The sequence below is a fragment of the Mirounga angustirostris genome, unplaced genomic scaffold (genome assembly GCF_029215605.1).
Source record: "Mirounga angustirostris isolate CCGP_5_RB_7025 unplaced genomic scaffold, mMirAng1.0.hap1 SCAF_10, whole genome shotgun sequence".
NCBI classification, from domain to species: domain Eukaryota; kingdom Metazoa; phylum Chordata; class Mammalia; order Carnivora; family Phocidae; genus Mirounga; species Mirounga angustirostris.
Window position 1 is genome coordinate 116,148,094 of NW_026991718.1, and position 19,050 is coordinate 116,167,143.

A 19,050-nucleotide genomic window follows, 5' to 3' on the forward strand; every position below is an offset into this window, starting at 1 on the left:
GGGGGGCCAGGTGGAGGCTGGGCATTCCGGTTCTGTTGCTGTGGGAAGACATCCATCCCTTTGCTTTCCTGTCTTCTAGGCCACAGTCCTACCTTCTGAAGTATGGTATTCTGAGTGAGACTTGTAGATTCTCTTTAAATTTTTTTTTTTTTTTTTTCCTTCTTGATGCTAGTGGTGGTTTCTACCTAGTGGGTGGAACTGTGGGGGTGTAGAAGGGGACTCAATAGGCAGGGGAGGAAGATGGTTCTGGAAATCCCAAACTCAGGTCAAATTGTGTCAAACCCCAGAGGCCTAGTCTCTTTGGAGCCCTGTCCCTGTTTTCAGCTGGTCTCTACTTGAACTAGAGGTTGCAGGTGGGTTCATGGCATTGGGAGAGGGTTAAGTGACTTCTTGGGGCTGAGACAGGAAGGAGCAGAGGATACAAGTGGGACCCTGAATTTGCCTCTGGAGTGCTCAGGCTGAGCTGAGCTGGGGGTCTAGGTGCTGCAGCGTTGGATTCCCTTTTGGCCTCTGCTTTGGGCCATGGCATCATCCAAGGAGCTGTCATCACTCAGGCTGATGTAGGAGCTGATGGCCTCCCGGAGCCCCTCGCTGAGGAGAGGGGACTCCCCTAAGGCAGGTGCTTCAGAGAACAGGAGGGAGCTATGGAGAGGGGAAGAGAGTTGGGTCAAGGAGCCTCATCCTCCTCCCTGCTCTCACCACAGTTCAAGTTCACACCACCTGAAAACTCTCAGTGGCTCCCTATTCTCTGTCAGATAAAACCCCAGCTTGACTTCTCCATTCAGGACTGGTGCTTTCTGTTCTACCCCATCTTGTCTGACCTTCCATCCTGGCCATCTTTGGCATCTGGGCATGCCCTCTATCCACTCCGTCTTCCTCCTTCCTGCCAGTCCCCCTACAGTCCTGCTGAGCCTGGCTCGCCAGTGTCCCCAAAGGTGACAGGCTCATTTGGGGTTGTGGGTTCCCAGGGGTGGGTCCTTCTTTCTCCTTTGTTCTGCCTTCATGTTCCAAGGGTCCCCTTACCTGTCCAGCTCTTTCCAATTGAGTGGTGCCCTCTGCACAGTCACAGGTAGGGGTAGGGACTTGCCAGGGAGCGGGCCAGCCCTCCGCAGGGCACAGGGTTCCTTGAGGAGGCAGCAGATGTCATCCGCCAACTCTGAGAAAGAGACCTAGACCCTTGACATGGCTGACTCCAGCCCTACTTTACCCTCCCTAACAACCCCCACCCTCACCCTGACAGCTTTCCCCATTTGGCAGGTGGAGGCATGGTCAAAAAAGAATGACGGGGGCACCTGGCTGGCTCAGTCGGTAGAGACTCATGATCTCAGGGTCATGAGTTCAGGCTCCACTTTGGGTGTATAGATTACATTTTTAAAAAAGTGACAGGGCACAAGCCTCAAGCTGTGATCTAGGGGCTGAGATGCAATCAGGTCATTCTAGGCTAGGTTTTGAAGATTTAATTTGCTGTGGTTTTGGGTAGTTTGATGGACCTCTTTGAGTGCCAGTTTCTGGTTAGGAAAGTGCTTTAGGAAGAAGAAAGCTAGAAAATACTTCATCTCTACGTGTTCTGTCAGTATCTACTGCATGGACCCACCCTTTAGGAAACACCTGATCAGTTTTACCAGGAGTGGTCTTTCCTTTCTGCCCCTTTGACACTGCCCTCCTGGCTGCATGCTCCAGGCCCTGTAACAGGACAGGCACCCGGAAATGCTGAGTCAACTGAATCGCACAACAGCAACAGCTCTGGGCCTAGTTCCTGTGGAGAGAACTGTGCCTGCCATTGAGGTCTTGGACTCAGAACCACATGGGAGGTCTATGTGGCTCTGTCAGGGCATGGGATGAAGACAGAGCTCCCCAGCCTATGTTCTTAGCACAGGAACTGGCATGGAGATGGAGAGGTCCCTCTTCTGCCTGTCTGGATATTCTCCAGCAGGTAAAGTGTCTAAGGGCACAACTGTCTGCCCCCTGCACCCCACATCCCAGTCTAATGGGAAGGCCATACCAGAATAGTGATCCACGAGGGCCTGGAGTGAAGGGAAGGTGAGGCGTGGTGAGATGTACAGCCAGCCATTATCAAGGCAGTGGATCCTGTAGTGTCTGATCCGGTCCCACGATGCAGGGCGGCTAAGGCGGACTGACAGGGAGTAACAACCTGAGGAGGAAAGCGTTCCGGGCAGGATTGAGGCCCTACTGGGACCCATCCCAACCCAAGTTGGGAGAAGAAAGCTGAGAATGGCTACCGGGCCCAGACAGAAGGGAAGTGGACAGGGGAGGGGCGAAGACTTGCTCTCTTGGCCATAAATGACCACACATTCTTGATAGGGCTCTCGTGAGGATGAAATGAGATCAATCACACAGCACGCAGCACAGGGCTGGGCACAGTTTACATGACTATTAAGTGTGGCTATTATAGACTCAAGTGGGCAGAAGTGTTAGAATGTGAAAACGTGTCAGTAGATGCCCGCAAGGACGTGCTGAAGGAGGAACTCTTACCGTGCTGGTGGAAAGATAAATCAGTACCTCTCCCTCTGCCTCTGCCTCTCCCTGTGCGCTGCCTCTTTCTCTCAAATAAATAAATCTTAAAAAAAAATAGTTGTGGGAGCGCCTGGGTGGCTCAGTCAGTTGAGTGCCTTCGGCTCAGGTCATGATCATGGAGTTACGGGATAAAGCCCCACACTGGGCTCCCTGCTCAGCAGGGAGTCTGCTTCTTCCTCTCCCTCTGCCCCTGCTCCATCTCTCCCTCAATTTCTTTCTCTCAAATAAATAAATAAAATCTTAAAAAAAATAGTTATGTTCTTTGACCACAACAGAATAAAATTATAAATTAACAAAATATCTGGAAAATCCCCAAATACTTGGGAATAACCCAGAAGTCAAAGAAGAAATCACAAAAAAAATTAGCAAATATTTTTAAAGATTTTTAATTATTTGAGAGAGGGGGAGAGAGAGCACGAGCAGGGGGGAGGGGCAGAAGGAGAAGCAGGCTCCCCCAACTTGGGACTTGATCCCAGGACCCCAGGACCACGACCCGAGCCGAAGCCAGACTCAACCGACTGAGCCACCCAGGTGCCCATTAGCAAATATTTTTAACCTTTTTTTTTGAGAGAGGGAGAGTGCACAAGCAGGCAGGCAGAGGGAGAGGGAGAAGCAGGCTCCCCGAGGAGCAGGGAGCCTGACATGGGGCTAGATTCCAGGACCCTGGGATCATGACCTGAGCTGAAGGCAGACGCTTAGCCAACTGAGCCACCCAGGTGCCCCATTTTTTTTTGAGGAAGCTCTACACCCCGACACTGGTAATTTATTGCCTTTTTTTTTTTCCCCTTAATCAGTTTAGTTTGAGGTTTACCATATTTTTAAGTAATCCCTGTGCCCAGCGTGGGGCTTGAACTGAGTACTCTGAGATGCTCAGTAGTCGGTAGAGTCACATGCTCTACCGACTGAGCCAGCCAGGCACCCTTTTTTTTTTTTTTTTAAGATTCATTTATTTTGGGGAGGGGGAGGGCAGAGTCTGCCTTCAGCTCAGGAGCCCTGCGTTGGGCTCCCTGCTTAGCAGGGAGCCTGCTTCTCCCTCTCCCTCTGCTGCTGTCCCTCTTTATGCTCTCTCACTCTCTGTCAAATAAATAAAATCTTTAAAAAAAATTAAATTATATATTTTATATATAAAAATATATATATATTCTTATATAAATAGAATAAAGGAGAAAAAACATGATCACCTGAAAAAATGTATAAAAATCATTTGACAAAATTCAGTACTCATCCTGATAAAAAACCACCACCACAAAACTACAAACAGAAGGTGTAATAGTTTCCTATTGCTGCTATAACAAAATACCACAAATTCAGTGGCTTAATCTGAAATGGGTTTCACTGAACTAAAATCAAGGTGTCAGCAGGATTTGTTTCTTCTGCAAGCTCTAGAGGATAATCTATTTTTTGCTTTTCCAGTTCCTAGAAGCCACCTGCATCCCTTAGCTCATGGCTCTTTCTCCATCTTTAAAGCCAGCAGCATAACATTCATCTCCAGTCTCTTTCAAACTCTGATCCTGCTGCCTCTGTTTTATAAAGACCCCTGTGATTTCATTGGGCTTATCTGAATAATCCATGACAGTTGCCCCATCTCAAAATCCTCAACTTAGTCACATCTACAAACTCCCTTTTGCAATGTAAGGTAATAATATTCACAAGTTCCAGAGATTAGGACCTGGACATCTTTGCGGGGGCTGTTACTCTGCCTACCACAGGAGACTACTTTCAACCTGATATAGAGCATCTGTGAAACATCTATAGGTAATATCATACTTAATAAGAAAGACTGAATTTTTCTTCCTAACACTGGGAACAAAGCAAGAACATTCTCACCACTTTATTCATTGTACTAGAGGTCCTAGGCAGTACCATAAGGCAAGAAAAAGAGCTGAATTCCTGAAATAAGGCCTGAAGGCCAACCAACCCAGCTGAATTAAGTAACCAAGTCCCTATATCCTCTGCATGGTTCTCCAGCCACCTCATTTTGCTCACTGTTACCACAGTTACTAAAACCAGGGAGGGTGGCTACACTGAGTATCTAGCTGGTAGACTCAGGGATAATAAGCTCCATCAACACCATGTAGGGTTGACAACCCCACTGTGGAGACAGGTCACCTACCAATGCCATCTGTGACTGGCCTTGGGCTGGTATCCTGCATTCCTTCTCACTGCATGTTCCAGCCAGTCGCAAATACCTACTGCTCTCTCCCAGTTCCAGGACATCTCCACTTTAACTCAGACTCCCTGGGTTCAAAGCCCACACACAACCACATGCTAGAACACCCCTGTTGCCCCGTGCTCACTAGCTGTGTCTCCAGGCACATTATTTGACCTCGCAGATCTGTTTTCTCATCTGTAAAGGGGGATAACAATTCTCCCAGTCTCATCAGCACAAGGATTCAAGTGGTGAAGCAGGGAAAGCATTTAGCGGTGTCTGGCATGTAGCAAGCACCCAATAACCTGTATCAGGCCTATGCTCCTTTGCTCACACTGTTCCTTTTGTAGGGAACACCCTTCCACCTGAGTAACCACCAGTCTTCCCTTTACAACTCAGTTCTGCTCAGACAACTTCCTTCCAGAACACCTTCCCTGCTGCGGAGAAGCCCCAGCCCTAAGCTTGCCCAGGCAGCAGTGCTTCTGTGGCACCAAGAGTCCTGCTCTGCCATCGCCTGTCCCTCAGCCCAAAACACACACAACCAACCGTGAGCCTGCTGAAAGATGGTTCTGATGTACCCTTCCTCCATCTGCCCACCTCAGAAACCTGCAGCACTGTGCATCTGTCACTGAACTCTAACCCTGGCCTACCTCACATACAGCCTGACAGCAAACCCTACTGGCTATATTCAGAACATACCCAGAATCCAACCACTTCTCACCTGGGCGGAGCCTGCAACAACCTCCCAGGTGGCTTCCCGCTTCCTCGTCACCCCACCCCCAAATCCTCTCTTTGCAGGAGGGATGGGTTTATGTCACTCCCTTACTGAGAACCCAAGTCCCCACCCTGGACACACCCTGCATGACCTGACTCCCAGTGACCTTGTGTTGCTGATTCCCAGCACACCTGCCCCTGCTGAGGATGCATCTACCACGGGGCCTCTGTATACCTGCACACGTCCCATGACCCTGTTCCTCTTAACGCTGCTTTCTTGTTTCTATGTGGCACTTACCATGATCAGACACTTCAGTATTTACGTGTTCACTGTCCATTTTGCCAATTGGTTTGTGGGCAGGGATTTTGCTTTTTATATCTTTGAATCCCCACTGCTTAGAACAATATGGCACAGAGTCACCACACAATATCCATTTGTTGAATGAATGAATGAATCTCTGGGATACAGGCTGGACGGAGCCGTGATTACAAGCAGTTTGGAGGAGTGTTTTGCCACTATTTGCACGCCTCCCACTGTCTGTGAACATGTGGTATTGGGGGAAAGTCCACCCCAGCTCTTCATCCTTTCCCCTCCCCTTAATGTCCATTCATGCACTCATTCACTCCTTCATTTACTCAGTATACATCCCTTGAGCACTGACTACATGCCCTGCACAAGGCCCCACATGGTAAATGGATCTTCGTACTCTGGGAAGGAAGTGCTGTCCTGCCAGCACTTCCCACAGCTGGAATTTTCCTTTATGGTCCCCATTTCAAATATTAGTTCTTGTGCTCTTAGCCCACATACCCTAGTTTGGTTTTTTGTTTTGTTTTTGTTTTTTTCTTTTAAGAACTAAGTTTACATTAGCTACAGAAGTGGTCTGAGAGCAAATGGTGGCAAATAGCCTGGGGAAATAACATTGAAATGGGTCACGAAGGGTGAGTATGAGTTCACCAAGTAGAAGAATGGAGGATAGGGCTTTCCAAGGCTGAGGGAGGAGTGTGTGGAAGGATGCAGCAGTGGAAAGAGCAAGGTGGTTTATTCATGAATGTTCTGGTGGGCAGTGGGCCAGAAGAGAGGCTGCGGGAAAGAAAGGTAGGAGCTGTGGCTGGGTGCAGGGGCTGGAGGGAGACCCACTGGGGAAAAGGCACGGAAGGTACAATGTCCTGGATTCCAGGAAGCTCCAGCTCCATAGCCAATGTCACATCTTGGCCTGCAGGAACCTCTGGGGTCAGGCACCGTGTTTTCCCTGGTGTTCCGATGCTGATACCAGGCGGTGGGGTGGGGTCCACAGTGGTATGAGGGATCAGACTGGAAGCTGTGTGTGGGAGGTGGGCCTAGCAGGACCCTCCTGACCTTCCTCTGCTAAGGCCTCTGAGAAGCTGACTGCCTCGGGATGCTGTACCTTGGACCTACCACTGTCTGCAGCCTGAGGACAAGAACCATGACTTAGCAGGCCTGACTCAGAAGAAATGCTCAACAAATGCTTCCCAGAATGGACAGAAGTGAATCTCTCCGTGGTGGGAAGCATGGCTTGATTGTCATCTTCCTTAAAGCGCCCACCAAAGAACAGAGACCCAGGACAGCAGGGAGGTGGCCCTGGTGCTGACCTTTGGAGCAGTCCTGGGACCTCCACAAAGTCGTCAGTGCCCCTTCACAGACCACGGTTTGGGGCCTGACTCAGGCTCTGCCATGAATTTTCCCCAGGCTTAGGACATAAATAGGTATAGCCAGAGGGACCCTAGGGAAGATGGAGAGGTCTTCCCCGCCCCAGTCGACTCTCAGTGGTGTTCTTGTGAGCTCACAGACCCCAGGCCTTCCTCCTCGGTCCACACACAGACTCAAATTCCCCTGCAGAATTCCCTTCCCAGAGGTATATTTGGACCTTGATGCAAAGAAAAGTTGATGCAGGGGCGCCTGGGTGACCCAGTTGGTTAAGCGACTGCCTTCGGCTCAGGTCATGATCCTGGAGTCCTGGGATCGAGTCCCGCATCGGGCTCCCTGCTTGGCAGGGAGTCTGCTTCTCCCTCTGACCCTCCCCCCTCTCATGTGCTCTCTCTCTCTAATTCTCTCTGTCTCAAATAAATAAATAAAATCTTTAAAAAAAAAAAAGTTGATGCATTTTGCAGCTGGAAAAACATTGTCTCTTACTACTTAATTCTGGTTCCCCTAGAATGGAACTGTGTTTTCAAACTTAAAAGAACATAAGAACCATCCAGAGACCTTGTGAAGGAAGCAGATTTCTGACCTGGAGCCCAGTAAATAGATTTGGAAGGGGCCCGGAACTAGTGTTCTATGATGTTACTCAGGCCCCATAAAGCTGCAGTGCCCTTTTTTTTTTTTTTTTTTTAGGTTCCACACCCAGAGTGGAGCCCAACATGAGGCTGAACTCATGACCCTGAGATCAAGACCTGAGCTGAGATCAAGAGTCAGATGTTTAACCAACTAAGCCACCCAGGCGCCACCAAACATTTTTTGGCTACAAACCACAGTATGAAATTTTACACTGTGACCTAGGACACACTTAAAATTACCTAAATCAGGGGCACCTGGGTAATTCAGTCAGTTTTTGCCAACTCTTGATTTTGGCTCAGGTCATGATCTCGGGGTCCTGGATCGAGACCTGCGTTGGGCTCTGTGCTCAGGGGGGAGTCTGAGGATTCTTTTTCTCTCTCCCCCTCTCCAGGGTTGTGAGATCGAGCCACTTGTCGGGCTCTGCTTGAGATTCTTTCCCTCCCCTTCTGCACCTACCCCTGCTCATGCTCTTGCTCTTTCTCTAAAATACACAGATCTTAAAAACAAACAAAAACAAAACTCATTGTTAAAATAAATATAATTTTTTAAAAAGTTACCTAAAACAAAAATAGGATGAAACAATATTTTTCCCAACCCCAGTGATGTACCTTGAGGTGTTCTGCCCTTCAAACACTCCCTGGTCCAGATCCACTAAATGAAGGGGTCCCAACCTTCACTGCATATCAGAATCACCAAGGGGGCTTTTATATCTTCTAGGGCCAAAGCCACACCCCTGACCAATTAAATCAGAAACTCAGGGGCACCTGGGTGGCTCACCGGTTAAGCATCTGACTCTCGATCTCGGCTCAGGTCTTGATCCCAGGGTTGTGGGTTTGGAGCCCCATGAGGGTTGTAGGTTCAAGCCCCAGAAACTCTGGGAGTTGGGTGCAGGCATCAGTAATTTATAAAGCTCCTCAGATGAGTCCAACTTGAAGCCAAGGTCTAGATCAGCATTTTTAAAAATATTTTTAAGTAATCTCTGCCCAACGCGGGGCTCAAACTCACGACCCTGAGATCAGGTGTCACATGCTCTACCAACTGAGCCAGCCAGGTGCTCCCTAGATCAGTGGTTCTTTTTATTTAATTATTACTATTATTATTATTATTATTATTATTTATTTGAGAGAAAGAGAGCAGGGGGAGGGGCAGAGGGAGAGAGAGACTCTCAAGCAGACTCTGCACTGAACACAGAGCTGGACACAGGGTCAATCTCATGACCCTAAGATCATGACCTGAACCAAAACCAAGAGTCAGACACTTAACTGACAGCCACCCAGGTGTCCCAAGATCAGTGGTTCTTTTTTTTTTTTTTTAAAGATTTTATTTATTTATTTGAGAGAGAGAATGAGAGAGAGAGAGCATGAGGGGGGGAGGATCGGGAGGGTCAGAGGGAGAAGCAGACTCCCTGCTGAGCAGGGAGCCCGATGCGGGACTCAATCCAGGGACTCCAGGATTATGACCCGAGCCGAAGGCAGTCGCTCAACCAACTGAGCCACCCAGGCGCCCAAGATCAGTGGTTCTTAAAGTGTAGTCCCCAACATCACCTGCGAGTTTGTTGGAAACGTAAATTCTCAGGCCCTGCCCAAGACCCACCAAATAAGAAATATGGGTGGGTGGCCAGTTCTTTGTTTTAAGTACTCTAGCTGATTATGATGGCCACCCAGATTTGAGATCCACTGCTCTATAACCACTGAACTAAACTGATTTCTTAGAACACAAAGGGGTTTTAACCTGCAGCTTGACAAATACTGTCCTAAAGAAGACTCAGATGAGAGATTAGAAATTAGTACTGGGGAAACTTCTGCCTTTCCTGCAGAACTGACAAATCTCTTCCTTTTGTTTTTTAAGATTTTTATTTAGTTATTTGACAGAGAGAGAGAGAGACAGTGAGAGAGGGAACACAAGCAGGGGGAGTGGGAGAGGGAGAAACAGGCTTCCCTCGGAGCAAGGAGCCCGATGCGGGGCTCGATCCCAGGACCCTGGGATCATGACCTGAGCCGAAGGCAGACGCTTAACGATTGCAGCCACCCAGGCGCCCCAAATCTCTTTTGTGATGAGAGCTGCATTCTGATCTACCCCCTTTTGGGGTTGGCTATGGCGAAGCTCAGAGTCAAATCTAATCTGAATCCCAGAAATCATGTGTATGTTTATGGATCTTTAATATATATTTTTAAAGATTTTTTTTAAAGATTTTATTTATTTATTTGACAGAGAGAGACACAGCGAGAGAGGGAACACAAGTAGGGGGAGTGGGAGAGGGAGAAGCAGGCTTCCCGCTGAGCAGGGAGCCCGATGGGGGACTCAATCCCAGGACCCTGGGATCATGACCTGAGCTGAAGGCAGACTGAGCTGAAGGCTTAACGACTGAGCCACTCAGGTGCCCCTATATTTTTAAAGATTTTATTTATTTATTTGACAGAGAGGGAACACAAGCAGGGGGAAAAGGAGAAGCAGGCTTCCCGCGGAGCAGGGAGCCCGATGCGAGGCTTGATCCCAGGACCCTGGGATCATGACCTGAGCCGAAGGCAGACGCTTAATGACTGAGCCACCCAGGCGCCCCTTTACTATTTTTTTAAAGATTTTACTTATTTGAGAGAGAGAGAATGCGCATGAGCACAAGCAGGCAGGGGGGCAGAGGGAGAGGGAGAAACAGACTCACTGCTGAGCAGGGAGCCCAATGCCAGGCTTGATCCCAGGGCTCTGGGATCATGACCTAAGCGGAAGACAGACACCTAACCAACTGAGCCACCCAGGTTCCCCTGTTTATGGATCTTTAAAGATCATTGTCTGCTTTCTCCTGTATTTCCCAGCCAGTTCCTTGAGTATATGTGCCTTCTTAGGAAGGCACAGTAAGTCGGGGCGCCTGGGTGGCTCAGTCGTTACGCGTCTGCCTTTGGCTCAGGTCATGATCCCATGGTCCTGGGATCGAGCCCCTCATCGAGCTCCCTGCTCGGCGGGAAGCCTGCTTCTCCCTCTCCCACTCCCCCTGCTTGTGTTCCCTCTCTTGCTGTCTCTCTCTCTGTCAAATGAATAAATAAAATCTTTAAAAAAAAAAAAAAAGGAAGGAACATTAAGTGCTGGTCACTATGCAGTTATGGCTAAACCAGGCCAGAGAAGGGGTGGGGATGGGGCAGTTGAGCACAGAGCACTTCCTGTGGCTTCTCAAGCTCACTAGGGCCTGGTTTGCAGCACTCCTGCCCCAATCAGCTCCAGTGCTGTGGTTTCCTGTTTGCAGCCTACACTCAGGCCAGCCTCAAGCCCCAGCCAGCCTTTGGGTGTAAGGGGGGATGGTAATGCTGTCCAGAAAGTAGCAGGAGGGGCTGGGGAGAGGTCAACCCAGCGAGTTTCTGAAGGAAGGGGAGGAGAGGCAAAGATGTGCTGCAGGGGGCCCTGGGAGGGAGACTGAGAGCAAAGGACCCTGACAACCCACTGGTTGGTTAAATTAGGGCAAGCACAGGAGGCCTGTCATTCCTGAGTCTCTCCACCCTAGTCTACCACTGAGTTTGCAATTCCACCATTGTGACACATGGGCCTTTCTTGGGTGTCTGAAGTGAGGAGGACCTCAGCTGGGTTTGAATCCCAGCTTCATAGCTATGTCTACCCAGGCAAATTGTTTCTCCTCCCTAAGCCTCAGTTTCCTCATCTGTAAAATGGGGAACTACAATCCTTCAAACTTCAAACAGGGTTGTTTGAAGACACTTAAAGGGCCTACCATAAACATCAGCATCGCCACTCTTTCAACGTCCTTCTCTGCCCCCACTGTAAGGGTCGCAGGGCAGTAGCTCAGAGGGAGGCAGGGGCATCAGAGACAGATTCTATCAGGTTTGTGTTTGCAAAAGTCCTATACCTGAGGTGGGAGAAGGCCCATAGGAATGTGCAATGTGACATGTCCCTACCCCTCTTCAGCCTTTGTTTCTCCATCTTCCTCATCTGTACAATAGAAAGAAGATCAACAGCTGACTTCTAATGAGTTTTCTGGTTTTGACTGACTGGTGACCCAGAACACAGAGACCTCATGAACTTGACAACTTTTTGCCAAGAGATCAGGACTGTGTTGTGTTTTGGGGAGGGAGGAATCATTGCTGGTCCGGGCAGGGAAATCCTGTGACTATACTCTATTATAAGACCCAATGGCCAAAGTGTAGGCTGAGCCTGGATCCCCACTGTGGGCCATTCACACCCACTTTTAGAAATGGGCTTTCATGGCAGCAACATGGTGGTCAGTCAGCCAAACTGTCTGACTCCAAGGCCAGGTACTCCAGCCCTTCACTTTTGACCTCCTACCTATACCCCCAAGTCACCTCTTGGCATTCGAGGGACAAGCCAGGGCTCAGCTTACCCACCTTTCCTGGTCTGGCTCTCCCGGATGAGGAAGGCCCCTCCAGAGTTTCCAGGCAGCAACAGCAGTTCTTCAGCTTTCTCCCGGCTCAGGCCCTCATACAGCCACCTGCGGGAGGGACAGAGAGAGGTCAGCCTGGGCATGGGTGAGCCAAGACTCTACTCAAACCCCTCCTCCCTCTCTGGGCCTCAGAGTTCCATCTGTACCTTGGTCTCTAAGGGCCCCCCAGCTTTGTCTTGGTCCTGGTTCCAGAGGCTGCAGAGGACAACCTTATGGGGTCAGCCCCAGCCTTTTGCGCCTGGAGACCTCATTCCCAAGTGGCCAGGAGGCTGGGGGAAGGTGGGGTGATCATAGACTCCTATCACTGCCCAGCTCCTCTAGCACACATATGCTAGCCACTCACCTTTCCAAGAATTGCCTATGTGTGTGTGTGTGTGTGTGTTTAATTGTAGTAAATATTTTCTTTGAACATTTTAAAGTTTAACTTTGCAGCCAAAAGACATGTGGGTGAACATGTATTCATTATCAGTGAAATCTAACTCCCATTGGAGCTTATTTGTGGGTAGAAATGTTGGACTAGAATGTTCAAGACATTCTAAAATCTTGGAAATAATCATGTAAGATATCGATCACCGTATGTGCCTCCCAAAGCACAGATCTTCATGACCTATTCCTCGGGGCCTCTCACTGCTGGATTGTTGATTACCCTCGCCCCCTATTTTCCTTTCTCCTACACTTAATCCTTCACCTATATGTCCATGAAGGACTTAACTGCAATGGAAAGTTCAGGGTGGTTTTGCAGGAATTTTTTGGCTTACTAGTCCATCAGCCTTCTAATGTCCCCAGAGTCATGCCTTATGGTCCCGGGGAAAACCTACAGAAGCCAACTCGATGGAAATGGCTGCCTCCCTGTCATCGTGTGAAATTCCATAGGCAAATCCAGAGTCAGGGTTGAATCCATTCCAAGGAGATAAATCAGAGAAGCTGTGACCTGCTTGGTGCCAGCAGCAAACTTAGCCTAGTTTTATAGTAAATAAAACAAGTCATTCTTAAGACTTACAAACACGGAGGAAGCAGATGGAGTGGCAAGGGAAGGGGACTCTTAGAGGTGGCCAGCGTCTCCTTGGCTGAAACTTCAGTGCCACGCTGGGGATGCAAAACCTCTGGCCAGTGGGGCCAGGCCAGCCGGAAACACATGGGTGCCAACCACCTCTATGCGAGCTGATTCTGCGAGGAGTCCGCACATCTCGGGAGCCCTGCACTACTTTCACCAGAGCCAGACATCCCGTGAGCCTCAGAGAAGGCAGGCCACCCAGTGCCAGAGTCGCGCTTTCTCTCAGAACAGAAGAGCGGCCATCACAGCATACCTCCTGACTCCGTGTTATGCGGGTTAATCCCACCGAAAGGCAGTTCCCTTCCTTCTCTCTCATGACATAGAATTTGCTCTGGAGTTGGTTTCTTTTGTCACTCACTCGTGGCGAGTGATGGCATCCCCCATGTCCTGCCCACTGTGAGGCCCCTCTTAGAAGGGCACACTTGCAAGATATGGGGCACCACCCCTCCATTTTCTTGCCTCAGGACATTTAGGACACGTATGCAGCTGCTCCCTTCCAGCAGTCTCCTCCACTGACTCCCGGACACCCTCCAAAGCCCAGAGGACATCTCTGTGGGGCCTTCCTGAGCCCCCTCTTCTGGGCTCCCAAGTCTCGCAGGCCGACCTGAGAGCTCAGGCTAGCTGTTCACTCTTCCTGAGGGCAGGGCCCAGGCCTGATTCTCCCCTGTCCCATTTTGCTCAGCACAGAACTGGCCATAAAGAACCACGCTCGTGGGAAGAGAAAGCAGGAAGTTCCCCTAAGGCAGGGCCTGGGGTGTGAACTCACCCATGGGAGATTTTGGCCACATGACTGCTGGGGATGCTGTATTCTGTGCCTGAAACTTCTGACATCACCGTCCACCAGTCTCCATCTCTGGGGAGAGAAAGGAGAGGGGAACTGCTCATTTAGGCTTCCTGAGGACCTGCCAGTCTGGCTCCTTCCGCCTGCACCGGCCAGTGCTGCTACCTCCTGGGCAGGAAATGGCACGATTCAGGGCCCCCTGCAAGGCCCTGCCTACCCAAGGCTTCTCCCTACAGCTGTGTCAGACTTCCTAAATCCCACGATTAGGGCCACGTGTGAGCTCAGTGCCAAAGGCCATGCTCTTTACTCCCGGAGTGAGGGGCCCCTTCTCCCATGAGTGCATCCTCAGGTGCCAGGGGGAGGAAGCAGAATTCCCCCCCCTCCCCCCCCATTAGGACAGGACTTACTCAGAGATGATGGTCAACGGATCCCCCGGTCTCAGTGACAGCTCTGTGTGCTCGCCTACCGGGAAACTGCCCAGGGCCACAGCTGTGGCCCTGCTTCTCTCTGGAGGGAGGGACAGAGATGGTCACCCTCTTGGCTAGTCTTCTCTCCACATGTGAAGTCTAGTGGAGTCTGGGCTTTCTACCATCAACCCAACCCCGCCATGAACACCCTGGGGAGCATGTCTGCTGGGATCCCAGGAGGGCTACTCTGGAATCTGAAGCTTTTCCAGTGGCCTCTACAGAGCCCTACAGATGCCCAGACATCTTTTGGGGTCACTCAGGGAAAGGACTGGTGTGGCAAGAGGAGTAGGGCTCCTGGCTACAATTGCTTTTTATATGGAGACGTTCAAGAAGATCTTGATAAAATGATTCTGCTGCTCAGCAAACTTAAAAACTATAGCTCTAAGCAGGTATCAGCACAGATCTTGGAGCTCAGTTTCTAGAAGGCAGTTTCTGGAAGTTCTAATGATGGGGGCACTGAATGGACTAACCTTTAGGGCTGAGGTCCGGGGTACGCATGGGAGGAAGAGGGCTGGTGGAAGGGCCAGTGAAATCACAGATGTGGACAGGCTTTGTAACTCTAGCGTGCCATGCATGTGGGTAGCATGGCTCTCCCATGGCTTTTGTCCAGAATGACAGGTATAGGTCCGTGCTGCCCCAAGAAGAGGCGGGGCCAGGCCTGGCTCAGAGCAGACACCCAACAGGTACATGTGGCCCAGTCAAGTGTCCTGTCCTGGCCACATGCCTGCCATCCTTTACTGAGCAACTGCTGAGTGTCAGGGCCTGACTGGGTGCATCACTCCGGCCCTCACAAGCCCCTGAGGTAGTCCTCTCTGGTCAGCCCCATCACACAGCGAGGCAACTGAGGTGAGACACGGCACTGTGCCAGGAATGGCTCCTATGCCATTCCCTATCCCTCTGCCCATGGGGCACTGTTGGGGTGGGTGACCATTGTGGCTACTCATGGGCCCAGGTTGGAGGGACTTGGCTAGACAGCAGTAGCACCTCTCCAAAAAGGCCCAGGCTCGCTGGGACACTAACATTCAGAGAGGGAGTCACAGAGCCAGAGGCTGCCAAGCTTCCCCTCTCCCCCACACCATCACACCAAGATTGATCCCAAGGACATGGCAGCCATGAGGACAATTCTGAGGTTGGATGGTAGGTGGCAAGCAGCTCCCTCAGCACAGGATGCTCATGCCCTCATCTACCTCAGGGATCAGCCCACCTAGTCTAACTAGACCTCCTGATACCTGTCTGGGCCTTCTCATCCTGAAAAACCTGCCCTCCGTAAGCTGCTGAGATTCACTTCACCCACATCCCAGTGTCCCTCCCTCTCCTTCCTCTTCATCCCTTTTCAGTAGGGGTCTCTGAAACAAAGGGAAAAGAGAGACACACTTGTCAGCACATCAGTGCATCAAGCTATGAAAAGCAGTCAAGGTCAGCATGAAAAGTTTATCTGTCTCATAGATGCTCCTGCAGGAGGCAAGACCTCAGAGGGTTCTGTGATACCGTCTAGACAGATGTCCCCAGAGATAGGGGAGAGAGAGCAGATGGAAAGACAAGGACCAAGGGGATGGGGCATCAGTGGGGCAGACCCAGAGCTGGACACTGTGTGGCCTAAGGGCCTATACTCCAGGTGGACATGGGAAGAATGAGACTGTGATCCTGGAAAAGGGCTGGTTCCTATGTGTCCTCCCAGACACATGTGCAGATCTACGTGGTGACCCTGGACTGGAGCTCCTCAGAGCCGTCAGCAGCACAGGGCCTGGCCGTCCCATGGTGCCGGGAAATGCCTGATGCCCGAATAAACAATGCAAGCAAGTCTTGTGGAAAGCATCCTCCAACAAGGGGGAAACCAAGTGGCCTGGAAGGACCCCTTCCCCCCCTGGAAGCCCTGGCATTGTGCCCCTGGTTGCCACTGGGCTGCATATGCTGTCCCCGATTGACCCATCTGCCTGGCCGACTCGCCTGCACCTTTCACGTCTTGGATAAAATGTCCCTTCCTTGGTGAAGCCTTCCTGATGAGTCCCTAAGCACACACTCTTAATCAGAGTCCCTTAAAATGCACTGTCACCAAAATTGTACACAATTATAACAGAGCCTGTATCTGGGGCTTGACTGTCCCTGAAGGCAAGGACTGTGCCTATCTTGTCCATTGCTATGTCCCCCTGCTCCTGGCACAAGGCCCGGTATGGGGTAGAGCCTTGGTAGATTTTGGATGGATGCAAGGCTGATAGACAAATGACTCATGGAAGGGGCTGCCCCAAATCTGTGTTCCTGCTGGGCTCAGGGGTTGACATACCAAGAGACAGGCCCTTCCTTCCCCCTGGAGACCCTGTCAGAGAGGGAAATGCGTTCCCCTCAGGTCTCACAGGCAGGGAGAGCCCCCAGAGCACCCACTGGGGGTCAGCCCCCCAGCACTCTGGCCATGACTCAGAGCAGCCTTGGGGCTGCAGCCTATGGCTAGATTCAGAGGAAATGAGGGGGAGGTCTGTGTGGTTTCCAGGTCTCTTCCTGCAGGGCCTGGTGGGCCCCCAGCTCCCTGCAGACTGAGTGACTAAAAGGAGGCAGCTGCTTCCCCACCAAGAGAATGACAGTGCCCAGGGTGTTAATGCCTGTGGGAGGCTGGCATTAGAGAGAGGAATGTATTAGGGGCAGGGCCGAGGAGGGGAGGAGGCCCCAGCCATTGCAGGGGAGTTTCCAGACTGGGGATAGCTTCTGCCCAAACACAGGCATCCAGATATTTGGCTCTACAGTCTCCTGGTTCTGTTTAAGTGTGTGTCCATGTCCTTCCTCCTAAAAGTGCTGCTTGGTTTAGAGTGATTTGTTATCTGTGATGGTTAATTTTGTGTGTCAATGTGGCTAGCCCACAGTACCCAGATACTGGGTCAAACACCAGTCTAGAAGTCTAGATGTTGCTGTGAAGATGTTTTTAAGATGAGATAACAATTTAAGTCAGTAGACTCTGAATAAAGCTGATTACCCTCCATAATGTGGGTGGGCCTCATCCAGTCAGTGGAAGATCTTAAGAGAAAAAGACTCAGGTCCTGCAAGGGAGAGGGATTTCCAGACTTGACTCTGGAATTCTGCAGCATTAACTCTTCCTTGGGCCTCTGGCTTGCTAGCCTGCCCAGCAGATTTCAGCCTTGCCAGCCCCCACAGTTGCATGAACCAATTTCTTAAAATAAATTCTGTGTCTACACACACACACACCCCCACCCACCCCCCCCCACACCCATGTACACATACCCTATTGGTTCTGTTTCTCCAGAGAACCCCGATGAATACATCATCAAAACCCCAAATCAGGATATGATTTGAGAAAGGATTTGTGGGTCGTTTGGGGGAACAACAAACAAACTGGGCCTATAGTTTCAATATGAAAATAATAGAATTTCTAGGATATTTTGATTTTCTCATTGTCTTAAAAACTGGCATTTTTTTTGGGCACCTCGGTGGCTCAGTTGGTTGGGTGACTGCCTTCGGCTCAGGTCATGATCCTGGAGTCCCGGGATCGAGTCCCGCATCAGGCTCCCTGCTCGGCGGGGAGTCTGCTTCTCCCTCTCCCACTCCCCCTGCAGTCCCTCTCTTGCAGTCTCTGTCAAATCAATAAATAAAATCTTAAAAAAAAAAATAAATAAAATCTTAAAAAAATAAAAAAAAAAAATAAAATCTTAAAAAAAAAAAAAAAAAAAAGAGGGCGCCTGGGTGGCTCAGTCAGTTAAGCGACTGCCTTCGGCTTGGGTCATGATCCTGGAGTCCCGGGATCGAGTCCCGCATCGGGCTCCCTGCTCGGCGGGGAGTCTGCTTCTCCCGCTGACCCTCCCCGCTCCCATGCTCTGTCTCTCTCATTCTCTCTCAAATAAATGAATACAATCTTTAAAAAAAACAAAAACAACTGGCATTTTTTAGTTAGGACTATCTTGAAAATCACAGTCGTAGGCTCAGCATAGCATTATAGGTCCCAATTTTTTCCAACTGCCATAGTTCTAATTTGGCTTCCGGTATTTCACGGGGTAAGAAGACATACTTTGGAGAGCCACACTGTCCAGTAGAACTTCCTGTGATGAAGGAAATGTTCCGTAACTGTGCTGTCCGATAGGTAGCCACTAGCTACACATGGCTACTGAGCACTCAAAATGCGGCTGGTGTGACCGAGGAGCTACATATTTAACTTAATTTCATTTTAATGAACTTTACTTTGAATTTAAATGGCCACAGACGGCTGGAGGCTATTATAACGGACAGGGCAGCTTTGGAGAGCTTTGGAGACCTTTGGAGAGGTCTTACGAGTTGCCAGCTCAATTTCCTAATAAACGGAGGAGGAGGGAAGCTCTCCTGGTCAGCACCTGTCACTCGCCCACATTTTCTAGCTTACCAGTGTTCTGACTGCTGAAATGTAAGCTCCTCCAGAGGAGGGACCCTGCCTGTATGGTTCACGGGGAAGGGCCTGGGATATAGCAGGCGCTCATTGAAACTTGAAGCTGTGCTGGAGTGGCTGGTCAGGAAGGCTCACAGAGGCAGCGATGTCTGGGGCCGTGAAGCCTTACTGTGTCTGGGAAGCCTACCTGCTTGCATGGGCACAGGGCCCGGTTCTCGGACAGAGGGGCTCGAGCTTGGGCTTGGCAGGGTTTTCCCTCTGCTGGGCTGACCTCCCATCGTTCCTCAGCAGAACA

At 50.3% G+C, this 19,050-nt stretch overlaps 1 protein-coding gene across 1 annotated transcript; it reads right to left on the reverse strand.

Annotated features, from left to right (window-relative positions):
* Positions 1-128: 128 nt before the first annotated feature.
* Positions 129-19,035, reverse strand: SLA2 (Src like adaptor 2). Its single transcript, XM_045885715.3, has 7 exons — positions 18,943-19,035; positions 14,336-14,435; positions 13,914-14,000; positions 12,038-12,141; positions 2,003-2,152; positions 1,024-1,156; positions 129-642 (listed from the first exon to the last, which is right to left on the reverse strand). The coding sequence occupies exons 1-7, from the start codon at positions 19,031-19,033 to the stop codon at positions 477-479; spliced, it is 831 nt and encodes a 276-aa protein (XP_045741671.1). The 5' UTR covers positions 19,034-19,035; the 3' UTR covers positions 129-476.
* Between the last annotated feature and the right edge of the window lie 15 nt (positions 19,036-19,050).

What these genes read in the sequence shown, in the direction of transcription:
- SLA2 (XM_045885715.3), bottom strand. Translation starts at nt 19,033, where the DNA reads ATGGGAGGTCAGCCCAGCAGAGGGAAAACCCTGCCAAGCCCAAGCTCG. An exon ending in GGAGAGCCAGACCAGGAAAG is followed by an intron (nt 2,153 to 12,037) that starts GTGGGTAAGCTG and finishes TTTCCTCCTCAG; the next exon opens with GTTGTTACTCCCTGTCAGTC. An exon ending in AATTGGAAAGAGCTGGACAG is followed by an intron (nt 643 to 1,023) that starts GTAAGGGGACCC and finishes CCCTCTCCATAG; the next exon opens with CTCCCTCCTGTTCTCTGAAG.